At 40.4% G+C, this 14,736-nt stretch overlaps 1 protein-coding gene across 9 annotated transcripts in view; it reads right to left on the reverse strand.

The window, feature by feature from the left end:
* Positions 1-801: 801 nt before the first annotated feature.
* Positions 802-14,736, reverse strand: part of scn8aa (sodium channel, voltage gated, type VIII, alpha subunit a) — a 48,562-nt gene continuing 34,627 nt past the window's right edge. For 6 of the 9 annotated variants that reach the window (XM_082518415.1, XM_082518411.1, XM_082518416.1 and 3 more), the window contains exons 21-27: positions 13,753-13,875; positions 7,840-8,124; positions 7,419-7,472; positions 6,827-6,964; positions 6,634-6,738; positions 6,261-6,531; positions 802-6,138 (exon numbers count right to left, since the gene is read on the reverse strand). In XM_082518415.1, coding sequence (XP_082374541.1) covers positions 4,982-6,138; positions 6,261-6,531; positions 6,634-6,738; positions 6,827-6,964; positions 7,419-7,472; positions 7,840-8,124; positions 13,753-13,875 — 2,133 coding nt within the window. In that variant the 3' untranslated portion in view covers positions 802-4,981. The remainder of the gene's footprint in view (positions 6,139-6,260; positions 6,532-6,633; positions 6,739-6,826; positions 6,965-7,418; positions 7,473-7,839; positions 8,125-13,752; positions 13,876-14,736) is intronic. The other 3 variants (XM_082518419.1, XM_082518417.1, XM_082518418.1) reach the window with 2 other exon arrangements.

The following is a 14,736-nucleotide window of genomic DNA, read 5'->3' on the forward strand; positions in this document are numbered from 1 at the left end:
GTTTAGAAGAGAAAGAGCTGGAGGATTGTCAGCGATAACAAGATTTTGTAAAAATGCATATGCGCACGTAAAAGACCAAAAAACAGGGGAAAAGGGAGGGTGAGTCCGAGGAAGTGCGGGGGAGAAAGAGAGAGGGAGGGAGGGGGATGCTTAAAGTGAAGAGTCCACGTGACTTGGAGGAGCTGGGAACCAGCAAGACGGAATTTTGTAACGTGACAAAAAAAAAGGGAAAAAAGAGCAGAGGGAGGTTCTCCACGGAGAACTGGCCATCTTTTCAGTGTGAGGACAACTCAAAGCATCATTTACATAGCCTCCACCTCCACCTGCTCCATACAGTGTTTTCTCTCGTCTGTCTAACTAATGGGAAACACAAACATGATCAATATCCCCCTGGCGTGCCTTTCTCATGCGGTATACTGTGAGGTTGTGGGGTGGAGACTTTGATATCATACCTCTGGGCGATTTACTTTATAGTGGACCACAAATAAGAGCGTCACCGCACAAATGGACTACATAATGATGGGGCTATAGTCCATCTTCTGCCTGCAAGGGGGTGTTGACACGGGCTCTTAACAAACTCAATAAGTCCATTACGTTTGAAAGGCTGCCTTTCAAGAAGCCAGCTCCATTTCACAGGATGCTCTGCGATTCTCCTCCATCCATACCCAGCACCACAAAAGTAAACTACACAAAATGGTGACCACATGAAGTGCACACAGTGAATGTGAAAGGAAGTCAGACATGGCACTCTAGTCAAAAAGAAATAAACGTCTCATTTAGAAACAACAACAGCACAGGAGGTGTAACTGGAAGGCTGCTTTATTGGTAATAAAAAGGTTCGTGCTCAAATGAAGACAATCTTTCATATATTCTTACCAAGAGTCCAAGTGGTTGTGCAACACACCATCATATTGTACTGTATAACCTCTTTTATCACGGTGTCAAATGATAACAACAGTTTGAAAAGCACTTTTTTTAATTTTTCAGCAAAAAAAAGGAAGAAAAAAAACGCCCATAATAAACCATGCTTTAAAAAAAAAAGAATGAGTCCTATAATCAAATATTGATACAAAAATAAATTTCAGATGGAAACAGAAATATATAGAAGAAAGAAAACCAAAATATAGAAGGCAAGCTGCTTTTTCACAAGCCAAGTGGGTGACACACATAGCACTAAGAACAGGACTTTTTTTTTTGAGTTAGCTGTTTTTCTGTTAACATCACACACTGTTGAATATTAAGATGAAGTGGGGTGTCTGGATCATCCTCTGGCAGTATTTCTAAGCCGACATCCCTGATTAATGTTGTGCTCACCCCCCAAAACCTCCTACCCTCCACAGTTTTGAAATATGTTTTGGTTTCTTTCTCTCTCTCGCTCTCTTTAACATTTTTTTTCAGTGTGGCATTGACATCCAAATTTGCAGAAAAAGCAGAAAAAAGGCACATGCCATAGAGTGGAACACTAGAAAGAAACCATTCAACGAAAATAACGTGAGAATGAGAAGCAAGTACGCGACTCTGTGTGTTGAGCTGCAATGGCACTGATGTGTGGGCATGTGAGGAAAACATTTTTTTAAAAAGTCCCCGTGGTAGGAATTGTCTCAGGGTGCGTGAGGCAGTCAGTCACACCAGCTGACGTCCTTCTTGGAAGAGATCACCGGTGATGTTGGTGGGCAGTGAGGAAAAGTCACCTTCGTGTGTCTGTGACTGTGGGTGCGTCCTGTATACTCTGACCGTGAGAGATATGACAGTTAAGTGAGAAATGTGCTGGTAACATTATCCGTTTGTCATGTTTAGGCTACATCCAGTAACATCGCACATGAGATATTCCCCAACATAGAAGGGTGCTGGAAACAACCAGTTTTAGACATCCACTGAACGTGTTGCACATAAATTAAATGTGACAAACAGTGTTCTTCTGTTTTACGTATATACATATAGACATATATGTATACATGTATATATCTTTTGTATTATATAATATCTATATTTCATTCAATTTCCGTCAACAAAGTGAAAAGTGTCTCAAAAAATCCAAAAGGTAACAAATGTGACAAAGGGCATAGCTGGAAGCCATTCTATATTGTTGTTATTATTCTCTTTTTTTTTCGATTATTAGTAGTAACATTTTTAAAATTCCGTATTTACAAAAAAACACAACAAAGCATGCCGATAAAATAAAAGAATATAATACAATATTTATAGTTTCTCTCAAAAAGTTCATTCTTTTTCAGCGATTGTGCCATTTACATCAGAGCCTGCACTGTACATATATATGTTTTTGTGTTCTTTTTATTTTTTGTCTTTTTTCGTTTTGCTCGTTTTTCTTTGTTTTTCTTTTTTCTTTTTTCAAGTGTGAATGCATCATTCTAAAACATTACATCCAAGATGAGCATGGGTAAATCTGATGACGTTACCTACACCTCCTGTGGTTCTCGTTGGGAATGTATTTGGTTTCAGTGTGCAGCAGCCAAACTGATTCAGAGACCTCATATTGTAAACAAACCTCAGTCATTGTTGTACAGGGGATTCTGGTATAGGCAGTGTTAAACACACCAAATGGCATTAGTGGTGTGATGATGGATGCCGGATTTAAGTCCGGTCATCCACTTATAAATAGGACCATCACTCCTGTGTAGAAAACAAATGGCAGAACACCTATGGAGGCAGTTGCGTCTTGTCTAGAAACAGACAAAGCCTCAGTTTTTTGTCTTTGTTTTTTTTTTGTTTGTTTGTTTTTTAATATGAAAAACACCCACAAAGCTTATTATACAACATAACTGCGTCGATGAGAGGCCTGCTGATGTATTTTTTCGGCGAGTGTTAGCCCTCCTAACTCCATTCCTGGCTAATTACTTCTGAAGCAGGTGACAGCGTTTTGAAAGGCTGCAAATATGTGAAAAGATGGTGCGAGTCTGGGTCCAACACCACACAGTGTTTTGAGAGGTCCCACAAAAGCACATTGATACACTGACAAACATGGGACTTTCAGCACTCCGACTCAGACCAAAGCACTACTCTGTTCATCTGCATTCATCTTCTCATGGCAGTCAGTCTTTAACTCTGAAGGGAAGATCTCGAACTATTTATTGGTCCACCGTTATCTGGTGACGCTTATCACACAGCAACCTCCCTGAAATACCAAACAGCATCCATTCAACACTACAGCTGAAAACCTTAAGCCCTATCGCTATCCACCTTACTTATACGCTGGGCGTGTCCTGGTGATAATTCTGCTGCTAACTCTGAGGTATCAGATGGCCAGTGTCATTCCCACTGATAAAAGCCATTAAAAGGACATCAGAGAAGGACTTCAAGGCTTTTTCCTGAAGCTGGCAACTCAACATGTTTGAAAAGCACTGCCTAAGAAATCATTCACTGGGAAATTCTGAATCAGTAAAAGTGTTCAATGTTTTTACCCAAACAATTTTGAGTTCTCCCACTAGCCCTATACACTCACACACACAAAATAAAAGAACCAACGGGAAAGAAAAAACTAAAACCACAACCATATTTCTGTCCCCTCTGCAGGAACTACAGCAGTAAAGGGAACACCAACTGATGCACGAGCACTAGTGCCATATATGGATTCCTTGGCGTGAAACATCACCTCCTCTTGCTGCCCTAATAAGGACCACAGGAAACAACAAAAGTGACTCCATGGTGAGTAAACAAAGAGATGTATGCCCCAGATTTGGCCCTCTAAATCTGTGCAGCCTCAACATGAGGATATTCTGCTTCATAATACTCTTTATTGTTGATAAACATCCAAAGCGGCAAAAAAACGCTTCGACTTCGTGTTGTTGGCTGATCCGACTGAGACTTTGCATCTGAGTACTTACATCTTTCATTCACATTAAAAACAAAAATAATTAGGAGCTGAATCAGAAGATCTGTCAGTTCAAAAAGGAAAACTAGTGAAGGGTGACAGGGATCATAGGAATATCATTCCCCCAATACTCTTTGTTTTCCATCTAAAGTTCTTGTAATTTCCCGCGTGGACAGCCTCTAACTTGTAGTCAAGCCACTGCAGTGGTCTGAGAATTAGTGTCTTGTGGACTATGATTACTCATGCATGATTCCTGGTCAAAACATGCCTTCATGCAAGTCATTTCTATGCATTGAACGAGCACAATAATTATTATTTATCTGGAACTCGGTCTGAGCAAGTCTCCTTCAGCCCAAGTCAAAACGATGACTAATGACCCCTACCCAGTGAGTGTGAAAGCCCATGTAGAAAATGTCTTTTTCAATGTCAGTATAACAAAGAGAAGATGGAAAGACCAGTGACATGGGCTAAATGTTATCTTTTTTTTCTTTCCTTTTTTTTTTTTTTTGCTGCTCAAATAATGTAAAGATGCAAGTATACTCGGCACAAACAAACAAAAATCTTTGTCTACGGTTCTGGGTTCCCCCTCCCTCACTAGTGTTTCTTTCAAAGCTAAACTTGCTTGGTTGATCACTGTTTTCTCCTCGATAAAGATGGTAAACTCAGCATTTAAGACCCTCCTTTAGACTGCTAATACAGTTCTCTTGGGATCGGCATGATCCAGTCCCGCAGCAAAGCTCCGGGTTCCACACTCGGTGGTGGCAGGTATTTCGCAATTGTCCAATAATCTTGCAGAGATTTCTGTACCTTGGCAGTTGGTCCCCAAAGAAATAGTGTGCCAATGGCCAGCACACTGTGAGTTACTGTTTTTCAGCATTGTTTTTTTTAATTCCTCATTTCTATGAGCTTGGTCTCAATGCAGAAAAAGTTCAGCAGTAAACTGATTGTGTTTGGTTCAGCTGTCTTTGACGACATAGGAAACCACATTGCCTCAGCAGTATTTGAATATGTAAACATTTTTTTTTTTGTTGGGTTTTTTTTTTTGTTATATTTCTCTTGCTTGCAAATGATCATCACTTTTTTGACATTTGTTGGGTTCAGGCTCAGAGTCTCATCTGACTGTGTTTATTGGGTTTTAAGAGTCACTGAATCCTAACACTTGGATTCCCACTCATCTTTTTGGTTTTTGTCCTTCTCTTTCCTGGCCCACTCCTCCTTGTTATCATCCTGTTTCTCCTTTTCGGGTTTGGTCACGCTGTCATAAGACGGCAGAGAGGCTGTGGATGGTGTGCTCTCCTTCTTCTCCTGATTGGTCCCACCGTTCTCCAGCTTATTGTTAGCAAAAATGCGCTTGAAGATGATGCCGCGCCTGATGAGGTGAGCGCGGTAGGCATTCTGGATAGTTCTGGCAGAGACATCCTCCTGTTTGCGGCGGAGGGTGGTGGTGATGGGTTCATACGACACTTTGGAGGGGTTGGCTGCCACGAAACGCTCCTCCATCTGCTGCCTCAGCATGTCCAACTCACCGCTGTCACCCAGCACACGCTTTGTGAAGGCAAACAAGATGTCCAGGCAGTGTATGCGATCGCCACTCACCATGGGCATGTCCATGGCAATTAGTTCTATAGTGTTGGGCTTTGGCACACGAAGTGGGTGCTCCAAAGCATCGGCAAAGTCAGGTAGCTTGGCAAAAGAAATGAACTGAGAGGCAGTGGGATCGAACTTCTCCCAGATCTCATAGAAGGTCTCAAAGTCGTCCTCGCTGAGGGGATCAGCACTTTCCTCTGTAGCCACGCTGAAGTTCTCCAGGATGATGGCGATGTACATGTTAACCACAATCAGGAAAGATATGATGATATACATGACAAAAAAGAAGATCCCCACTGACGGGTTACCACAGTCACCTTTCACTGAAGTCCCAGGGTTCTCCAAGTTGGGATCACAGTCTGGCGGGTAGTTGAGGATCGGCAGTAGCAAGCCATCCCAGCCAGCCGATGTGGTGATCATGAACAGGATGATCATGCTGTTGCCAAAGGTCTCAAAGTTGTACAAGTCATCAATCCCCGCTCCATGTTTTACGTAGCCAAAGTTAGACATGCCAAATATGGAGAAGATGAACATGACGAGGAAGAGCAGTAGGCCAATATTGAAAAGAGCTGGCAGTGACATCATCAAAGCAAAGAGTAAAGTCCGGATGCCCTTTGCTCCTTTGATCAGACGAAGAATACGGCCAATGCGAGCCAACCTGATTACCCTAAACAAGGTCGGTGACACAAAGTACTTCTCAATAAGGTCAGCCAGGAACATACCTGAGAAAAAGGAAAAGGGGAAAAAAGGAAGAAAGGAAGAGAGTATAATCAGTATTTAACTTCTTGAGGTGATATTTCTAAATCATGTGCTCTCTACTTCATCTTTCATGTCTCTCACTCACCAACAATGGACAGGATGACCACCACAACGTCAAAGATATTCCAGCCGTTGGTGAAGTAATAGTGGCGGAGCGCAAAAAGCTTCAGCAAGAACTCCGTGGTAAAGATTACAATAAAGATGAAGTTGACCCAGTAGAGGACGATCTCGGTTTCATCTGACTGATCGTCCGTTTCCACCATCATGGTGACCATGTTGAGGCAGATTAGTATCATGATGGAGATGTCAAAGACTTGCTGCGTCACAAAGTCAAACACCATCCCTTGGATTTTATTCTAAATGGTCAGAGGACAAGGAGATAGACATATAATCAGGTTTTAGCCAAACATGTTATATGCTGAATAAGCTAACACATTTGTCTAATGAAAAAATACTACCTGCGGTCGAGGAATAGGTTTCTGTGGCTTTTTGGATCCCAGTTTTTTCATGGCGTTGTAGTACTTCTTCTGTTCCTCTGTCATGAAGATGTCCTGACCTCCAAAGTAAAGGGACAAAGACAGATTTGGTTATAATCATATCCCAACAAAATGGAAACTCGCTGTACAAAACAGGAAATTAAAATTTTCTTATCTTTTTCTTTTGCTGGTTGAAGTTGTCAATGATCACACCAATGAAGAGGTTCAGGGTAAAGAAGGAGCCAAATATGATGAAGACAACAAAGTAGATGTACATGTAGATATTGACTTCATAGTCAGGCTGTTTCTCCACCTTGGAGAAAGGAAATCATGTGTGAAAGCAGTTTTGTATTTTATTAACACAACATGTAAAGGAACAGTTTAAGACCATCTTGCCAAGAGTTAAAGGAAGAGTTACAATTTAATTCTCCAAATTCACTATCAAGACTGGAAACAAGAAATAGATCGGGTGGCTCCGCCCAAAGGTAATGAAATCTGCCTCTCAGCACTTCTAAATACTAATAATAAACAGTAATTTATTTTATGTAAGAAACATAAAAACTGAAATCATCATTTCATGGAATTGGGCTATTTCCCCTAAAAAGTTATAATTTTTTTGCCACTTTATCACAATTCAGCAGAAGGTTTTTAGCCAAAATGTAACAAATTAAATAAACAAAATGTTGAACTACTTTTTTAAGAGCAATTTGCACACTTGCACAAAGTTATGTATCCCAAATTAGACTCAGACAGATATATAGATATACCTCTCTTGAATCCACAGCTGCATACATAATGTCCATCCACCCTTTGAATGTGGCCTTTTAAAAAGAGAGACATGGTTAAATATTTTTGCATAAACTAAGAAAATAATAAAAAGAAAATTATAAATTGCAATCATGGCAAACCGAAACTGAAGTACATCCTGTGGTACAGCTTGTGCACAGAAAGAAGCGAGTGAACAAAGAAAAAAGGTATATGAAGAGACGAGCCAATATACACCATGAATATGAACAACAGGCATCATAGTACTGTGAAAAGCAAAAAACAAATGGATTGTGAAGTAACAACAGATCTTTAAGTGTAGAACACGAAGAAACACAAAAAATGAAAGTAAATGAGAAAGGGGAAAAAAGGCGGAAGAAAAAGGAAATGGATTCTGTGAGCGACTAGGTGTGATGCTCTCACCACTTGCAGCAGCGCAAGATAGCCGGCGCCCACATTGTCAAAGTTGATTTTGACATTCTTCCACCTGACCTCAGAATAGTTTTGGTTAATGAGTTCGAAGCACTGGGTCTTGTTGTCGACCACGCTGGTGGGAAAATATTCCTCGGATGTCTCATTGAAACAGTAGTAGTACTTGCCCGCAAAGAGATTGACCCCCATGATACTGAAAATCAGCCAAAAGATGAGGCAAACCAGCAACACATTCATAATGGAAGGGATGGCACCCACCAAGGCGTTGACTACCACCTAGACCAGACCAGGGGAGACAGGACATGACAATGTCAGAACCGTAATAACGAACACACATCACTCCACCCCTGTGACGCTACATATTGTTATGGCTTTACAGGTAAAATTCAACCATTTGATACAGGTGTGTTAAGAGGAGCTGTGAAATTCCACTATGGCTTCATGTAGATGAAAACACAGCACTGTGTGGTGCATACTGAAGTGTGGGCAATTACTAAGAAGGAGAGTTGTATCAGTCCCAGCCTAATTAGAGCAGCACTGATGCGACTCTGATATGCTCTTTGATCTGCTGAAGCATGCAGCTAGAGCTGCTTAAGGGACACTCAAGCACACACACACACATACACACACACACACACACACACACACACACACACACACACACACTATAGCTCTATAGTGCCACCCATATAAATACCTTTAAGAGTCGTATGTTTATGATAAAAATGGTACATTTTTAAAAATAAAAGTCATTTTTATTTTTGATGTTATCATTTTTACTATTTTGCACATGGCTTTCACATGTGATGTGGATGCATTTATTAAAACAAAACCAGATTGTAAGTTAATATCTGCAAGTAATGGTAGCATGTTAATTTGGCTTGACTATTTATACACTACAGTATATTTGGTTCTATTAGGTTGTAAATAGGTAATAAGCATCCGCACACAAACACATGTTCCAAGGCACCAACCTTACAAATATATTTTAGAATTGCATATTTACAGTATAAATGGTACTTAAAAAATAAAAACCAATTTTATTTTTATAATGATCTTTTCTCATATTTAGTACGTGACATGTACATGACTTTCACATGTGATGTCTAGTATTAAACTACCACAGTATGGCAGAAAATGTTATAACAGTTACTATAAATAAAAGTCATTTAATGTCTGTAAGTGACTGTAACATGTTGATCTGGCTTGACTATTTATACACTACAATATATTTGGTTCTGTTAGGTTGTAGATCGGTAATAGGCATCCAAACACAAACACATGTTCTAAGGCACCAACCTTACAAATATATTTAAGAATCGCATATTTACGATATACATGGTACTTTAAAAAAAAAATCACTATAAAAAGCCACTTTTTTAATATGATAGTTTCTATTATTTGGTGCATGGCATGACTTTTACACGTGGAGTATTAAACAACCACATTATGGCAGAATTTTCAATGACAGTTTCTATATTAAAAAACACAAGTTAAGTAAGTTAATTTCTTAAAGTGACTGTTACATTTTAATTAGACTATTTATACACTGCAATATATTTGGTCCTATTAGGTTGTAGGTAGCACTCACAAGCACCCACACATACACATAAACACACTTCCCAAGGTTTATCTCTGTTAAGACTCACAAAATTGCCAAGTGTTCCTGTTATTATTTTACATGTACGTAAATTAATTTTTTATATCAATTTACAAAAAACTAATAAAGATCAAATAATAAAAGAAAAATTTGACAGTTTTGCAAGTGTGAAATACAATTTCCTGAAAAGTTGATTCTGTTCATCTGGACGTAGCGTTTTCATTTGGAGAAATCTTTTGTCACTCATCCAAATGACCTATACAGGTCAAACTTATAAAGAGTACACTCGCATAATGACTGAAACTAGCACCACTGACAAACAATGGGCTGTGAGGTCAATGATCGTTGTTGATCGATGGTCATGACAATATGCATTGATCAAGAAACTGACCTCACAGGCCATTCTTCGCCAGTGGTTCTAGTTTCAGTCGTTGTGCAAATGTACTCTTTATAAGGTTGGGGAAACCTGCAGTTAGCTAAGGCTGAAGAAGTCACTTGGATGAGTGACAAAACATTTCTCCAACTGAAAACGCTACGTCCAGATTAACAGAATCAACTTTTTGGGATTTGCTTACCTGGATGAGCATGCATCAATACAATCTGCAATATTTTTGACTACTTGATGTGTGTAAGTTTACATCAAAGAGCTTTGGTTGTCAGTAAAAAAATTTAAAGTGTTTTAATGCCATAGCATTATGAAGTGTCCCCTATTACCACCCCAACCGTAGACAGTCAATATTTCTAATACAGCTTACTTTTGTTCCCACAACTAGCCCATTAAATAATATAACATTATAGCAGTAATACATTTTTCCCACCACCACCCCAAAATCTAGCAATCAAATCCAATATCCAATGTATTTGTCATTGCCAGTACTAAGCTCAGCACATAGTGAACCGCTCACTACCAGTGTTAGGCAGGCCGACCAGCAGCTCTCAGGCAGACAGCTGAGCATGCATGTCTTTGGCAGACTCGTTTTGTGGAGCCATATTCCCTCCTCATTGCAAACAGATAGGGAGGAGCTCTAGAGCAGGATTCTCTCAGCGTGTGCACGACCTTCACCCGCTGACTTGAGCTGAATCAGCGGGGATGCAAAGGGTACACTATTCAAATATTGTTTTTTATTGTTAAATGCAAACTGATAAAAAACAACAAGAGTTTTTCAAGTAACATTAAAGGACTAAAAGGCATGCAATTCACAAAATACCAGATTTCCCTTCACAGTGGCGCCAATGCACGTGCTGAGAGAATGACTCTTTTTGATTGAGCTAAGAAACAATTTAACCGCTCCCAAAAATTCAATGTTTTGAAAAAAAAAAAAAATTAGGCCATGCTGTGTGGAAAGCATTCTCAAAAGAGGGAAAATGGCTTTCAAAAATGCAAAATACATGCGTGTTACATGGCATTGTGCAATCTCAAGAACTGCTCAAATCAATACATAAATAAACAGAGAAGTGTGTGGATAGAGAGATAGCAGCTAAAGAGATCAAGGCTGAAACCATTATGATATGTGGAAAGCATCTACAGCCTAATGTAGCAGAGGTGAACGACCATAGCTTGACCATAGTGTATGCAGGAAATTAATGTCAATGGGGTTCAGAGGTTACATACAAAGACCCCATAACATTTAAGGCTAGAAAAGCTAGAAAAGCTAAATCTGCCAGGTTACTACAACTTCAACTTTAGTGGATTTGTAAAGAAAAAAGGGCATGTACTGAAGCTGCATTCCTGTGAAATGCATTTGTCAAAAAGCTGGAACTGAAATTGCAGGGCAGAATTACGAAAAAAAAAGAGAGCCAAGTACAAGGTCAGAGCCATTGCGTGTTAGGTAGTGCAATGCATTTCACTGTAGCTTCACTGCTCACTCGGATCGGCTCAGTTGCATCAGGACTCAGCCAGTGACTGTTTTTTTAAAAGATGTAATTGTTATAACTCCCCATAATCTCCTGTATTTGGTGTCATCTCTCTATTCATTTGATTCTCTATTCATTTATTTATTGTTTTGACCTCAATTTTTTTTCATTTCCAGTTCAAACAAAATGGTAACTCGATTGATGAACATAGACATTATCGTAAAAAACTGATACAGCAGGATTAAATTCCTCAAGTTTGTTTCCTTTCACATTACTGGGCCACCCTCACCTCTCTTACCACATACTCCCAGTGAATGAGTTAATTCATAGGGGCATTGGTTTTGGCAGCCGTTCACTATATTTAGGCAAATGTGCCAAACCCAAAAATGACAACTTATCTTTGTGCAGCTCAAACTCAAACTGCACAATTAAACCAAAGAAATTTCAGTGAAACGTTTATGACAACATCCATAAAGCCTATCCAGGGCCTAAAAGCGCTGATGTCTGCTCTTGTGCAACGGCATCATATTTTAGTCGCTGGATATGTAGTATGAATGAAATTTCACTACGAGTCAAATTTGAAGATTGAATCCACTTATGGTCAATCTGCCCTTAAAATAACCACCTAGGCCTTTTGTCTTTTATCTGCTGGTCTGTCATTTTTGGGACATGCTTAAGAAGGACGACACATTGTCTGTCTAGGGTTGAGAGTGTTGCTCGAACGCTGTAGTGCTAGCGAACCAACGGGGTACCGTCCACCCAGAACTCAAAGTCAGAGTTTAACTGGGCCTGTTGTTGCCTCCCAGTTTCACTTCCTGTGGGAGTGGAAGGCAACAGAAAGCTAGGGCCTGCTGTATGCGCTACAGAATGCGGTGCCATGACATGACAGCAGTAATGCCTTGTGTGAAATGGCAGCCTAACATATTTGCAAAGCTTCTGCCTGCATTCCCAAAGGAAGGCATTAAGACTCGTTATACATACATTAATATGCACAGTTTTGAGAAGCATTTGCATTAAGAAGCTGCCACCAGAATGAACTGTTAGCAGATCGTTTACTTTAACAGTAGAACTCAAAGTGCTGACACTGGCAGAAGCTTAACAAATACTTTCCTCCCAAAGCCACAGCACTGTGAGTGTGTGGTTTCTGTCTCAGTCCCTGATGCAGAAAGATCCTGGACAAGCAAGAGAGAGTGTGGTGACCCTCCAGCAGTCTGGCCCAGCTGAACCGGGTCGAGGTGGAGTGAGTAGTGAAGGGGTAAGGGTGCGAAGGAAGGGGAGAAGGGGGGAGGAAAGGTGGGTGCTGCACAGTGCCGCATATGTGGGGCTGAGGAAAAGGTGGGGAGAGTCTGAGGTGAAGAGGAGAAGCTCAAACTAGAAGACAAGGCAACCAGTCCCAGTATAAAGAGAGGTAAAGACGAATGAGATCAGGAGACAGAGAGAGTAAGAAAGAGAAAGCGACAGAAGGGACTACGGGTGACAACAACCAGGTGCAACCTACTACTACCGCCAGTCACAAAGATGACCAATCAGATCTTTGTATCATAGGAAGAGACAGCCCAAGCAACCAGAGGTACTGTAGCAGCAAATAATTTCTGCTCTGCAAACCGACTCAGTTTGTTCTTACAAATAAGACACGCTCCTCTGAGCGGTTGTTTGGCAGTCGTCCTGCACACTGAGTTTTTGGTGTGACTGGTTAGGCAGAGATTTTGGTGTCCCGCAGCTCCTCGGTTCCTGCTGGTTGTTCTCGATGCCAGATGCATTGAGGGATGGTGTGAGCTGAGGAAGAGGGGAGGTTATGGGAGCAAGAGGGAGCGGGGCATGTGGAGGGGAGAGGGGTTCTCAATTGAAAGCAGTGGTTGAGAATCAGGCCAAATGAACAGCTAATTGTTGATTTGAATGCTCTATGAGATGGCATGTAAGTCTGGTTAGCTTTGACCAATTTGGCATTCACTTTGGCCAATCAAGAAGAAACAAAGTAAAATGAAGTCATCGGAAATTGCAATTTGTCACTCGTGTGATGAGGCAGCTTTGTGAATAAGATTTCAGTTGCTCTTTGGGCAATTTTAATGATGAAACAAATCAATTTATGCTTTTTTTCTTTTTCTTTTTTTGGTTGCTGTTGTTAAAGAAATTCAATTGAAATACACGTTATTCTACTAGTAATACAACTTTAGTGTTACTTTACTCAATCTCCCAGCTGCATCATGACTTCTTATTTCGCTCTAACAAAGGCATGGTACAGGATTGCGCATGGAAGGGTGACTTTTTGGATTTCATTTCCTGTTCTTTTAAAAAAAACAATCTCCCAATATTTTGGAGGTTTTTTTTAATTTGTTTTGTTTTTGTTTTTGTTTTTTTGTCTTCTTAGTTTGCTTTTAGATCAGTTCTAGCATGCTTTAAACTGTTGAATGGGCATGCGGAAGGATCAGCTGCTTAGCTTTGGATCTTACCCTCATCCCTTCAAAACGTGACAAGGCTCTGAGGGGTCTCAAGGCCCTTAGTGTCCTGAGTGATTTAATGGGCCCTAGATCGGAGTAGCCCAGCGCATTAGCTACAAGGCTGACTATAGACACCTACACAAAAACAGAGAAGCAAAAGAGGTTCCAAACTGTTAGAAGTGAGAATATTCACTAGGGAAGAGAGACGGCCCTGGTATAGGCGGAGAGTTGCTTGACATACACACATAAATCTATGCATGTATATGCATGTATAATATTGCATTTATACATGTATATACACTGAGAGAGAAGATCAGTGTTTAGTATAGGTTTTATGTGCGTAGTATTTTTAGAAGCAGTAGGCCAGAGGGATTGTTTGTTATTTTTGGGCAGTTGACGAGATGTGAAAAGTCCTTTGTACCTGCAAAGAAATTTGTGGTTGAGAGAGAGAGAGAGGAGGTAGAGACATAAGACTCAAATAGAGGGTCAATTAGACAGAAAAGAGTGCTACATGATCTAGTAAAGATACAAGCGAAGGGACTGGAAGAGCAGAGGAAGAGGATTTGGGGAGGGAGGGAAGGAGAGAGGTTATCCTGTTAAAAACCCAACAGACTTGAGAGCCTTACCCTTGCCCCTCTAACACTGTCTCTCCATGTCGCTCTTGGGCTGAGGCATAAAATCCCATATAATTTAAGACAGACAAACTAACGGAACCTAAGAGAAAGAATACAAGTGAACATGTACAAGTGTGTCATTTTACCATTTTCTTTCTCAGACATCAAATCATATTTGCTACACAGCATTTAGAGTCATAAAGGAGAGCCACAGTCACACGAAACACACACAAGAAACAGGGATGGAGGTTAAGGGCACATCAGATATAGTTATTAGCACTGGATGGCACTGAAAGGACAAAAATACACAGAGTACAGTCGAGTTACACACAGTTAACAATGGTTAACAATAACGGCACACAACCTCAAAGGAACTGGTGAG

This window comes from Aulonocara stuartgranti (assembly GCF_965226115.1).
Source record: "Aulonocara stuartgranti genome assembly, chromosome: 20".
NCBI classification, from domain to species: Eukaryota; Metazoa; Chordata; class Actinopteri; order Cichliformes; family Cichlidae; genus Aulonocara; species Aulonocara stuartgranti.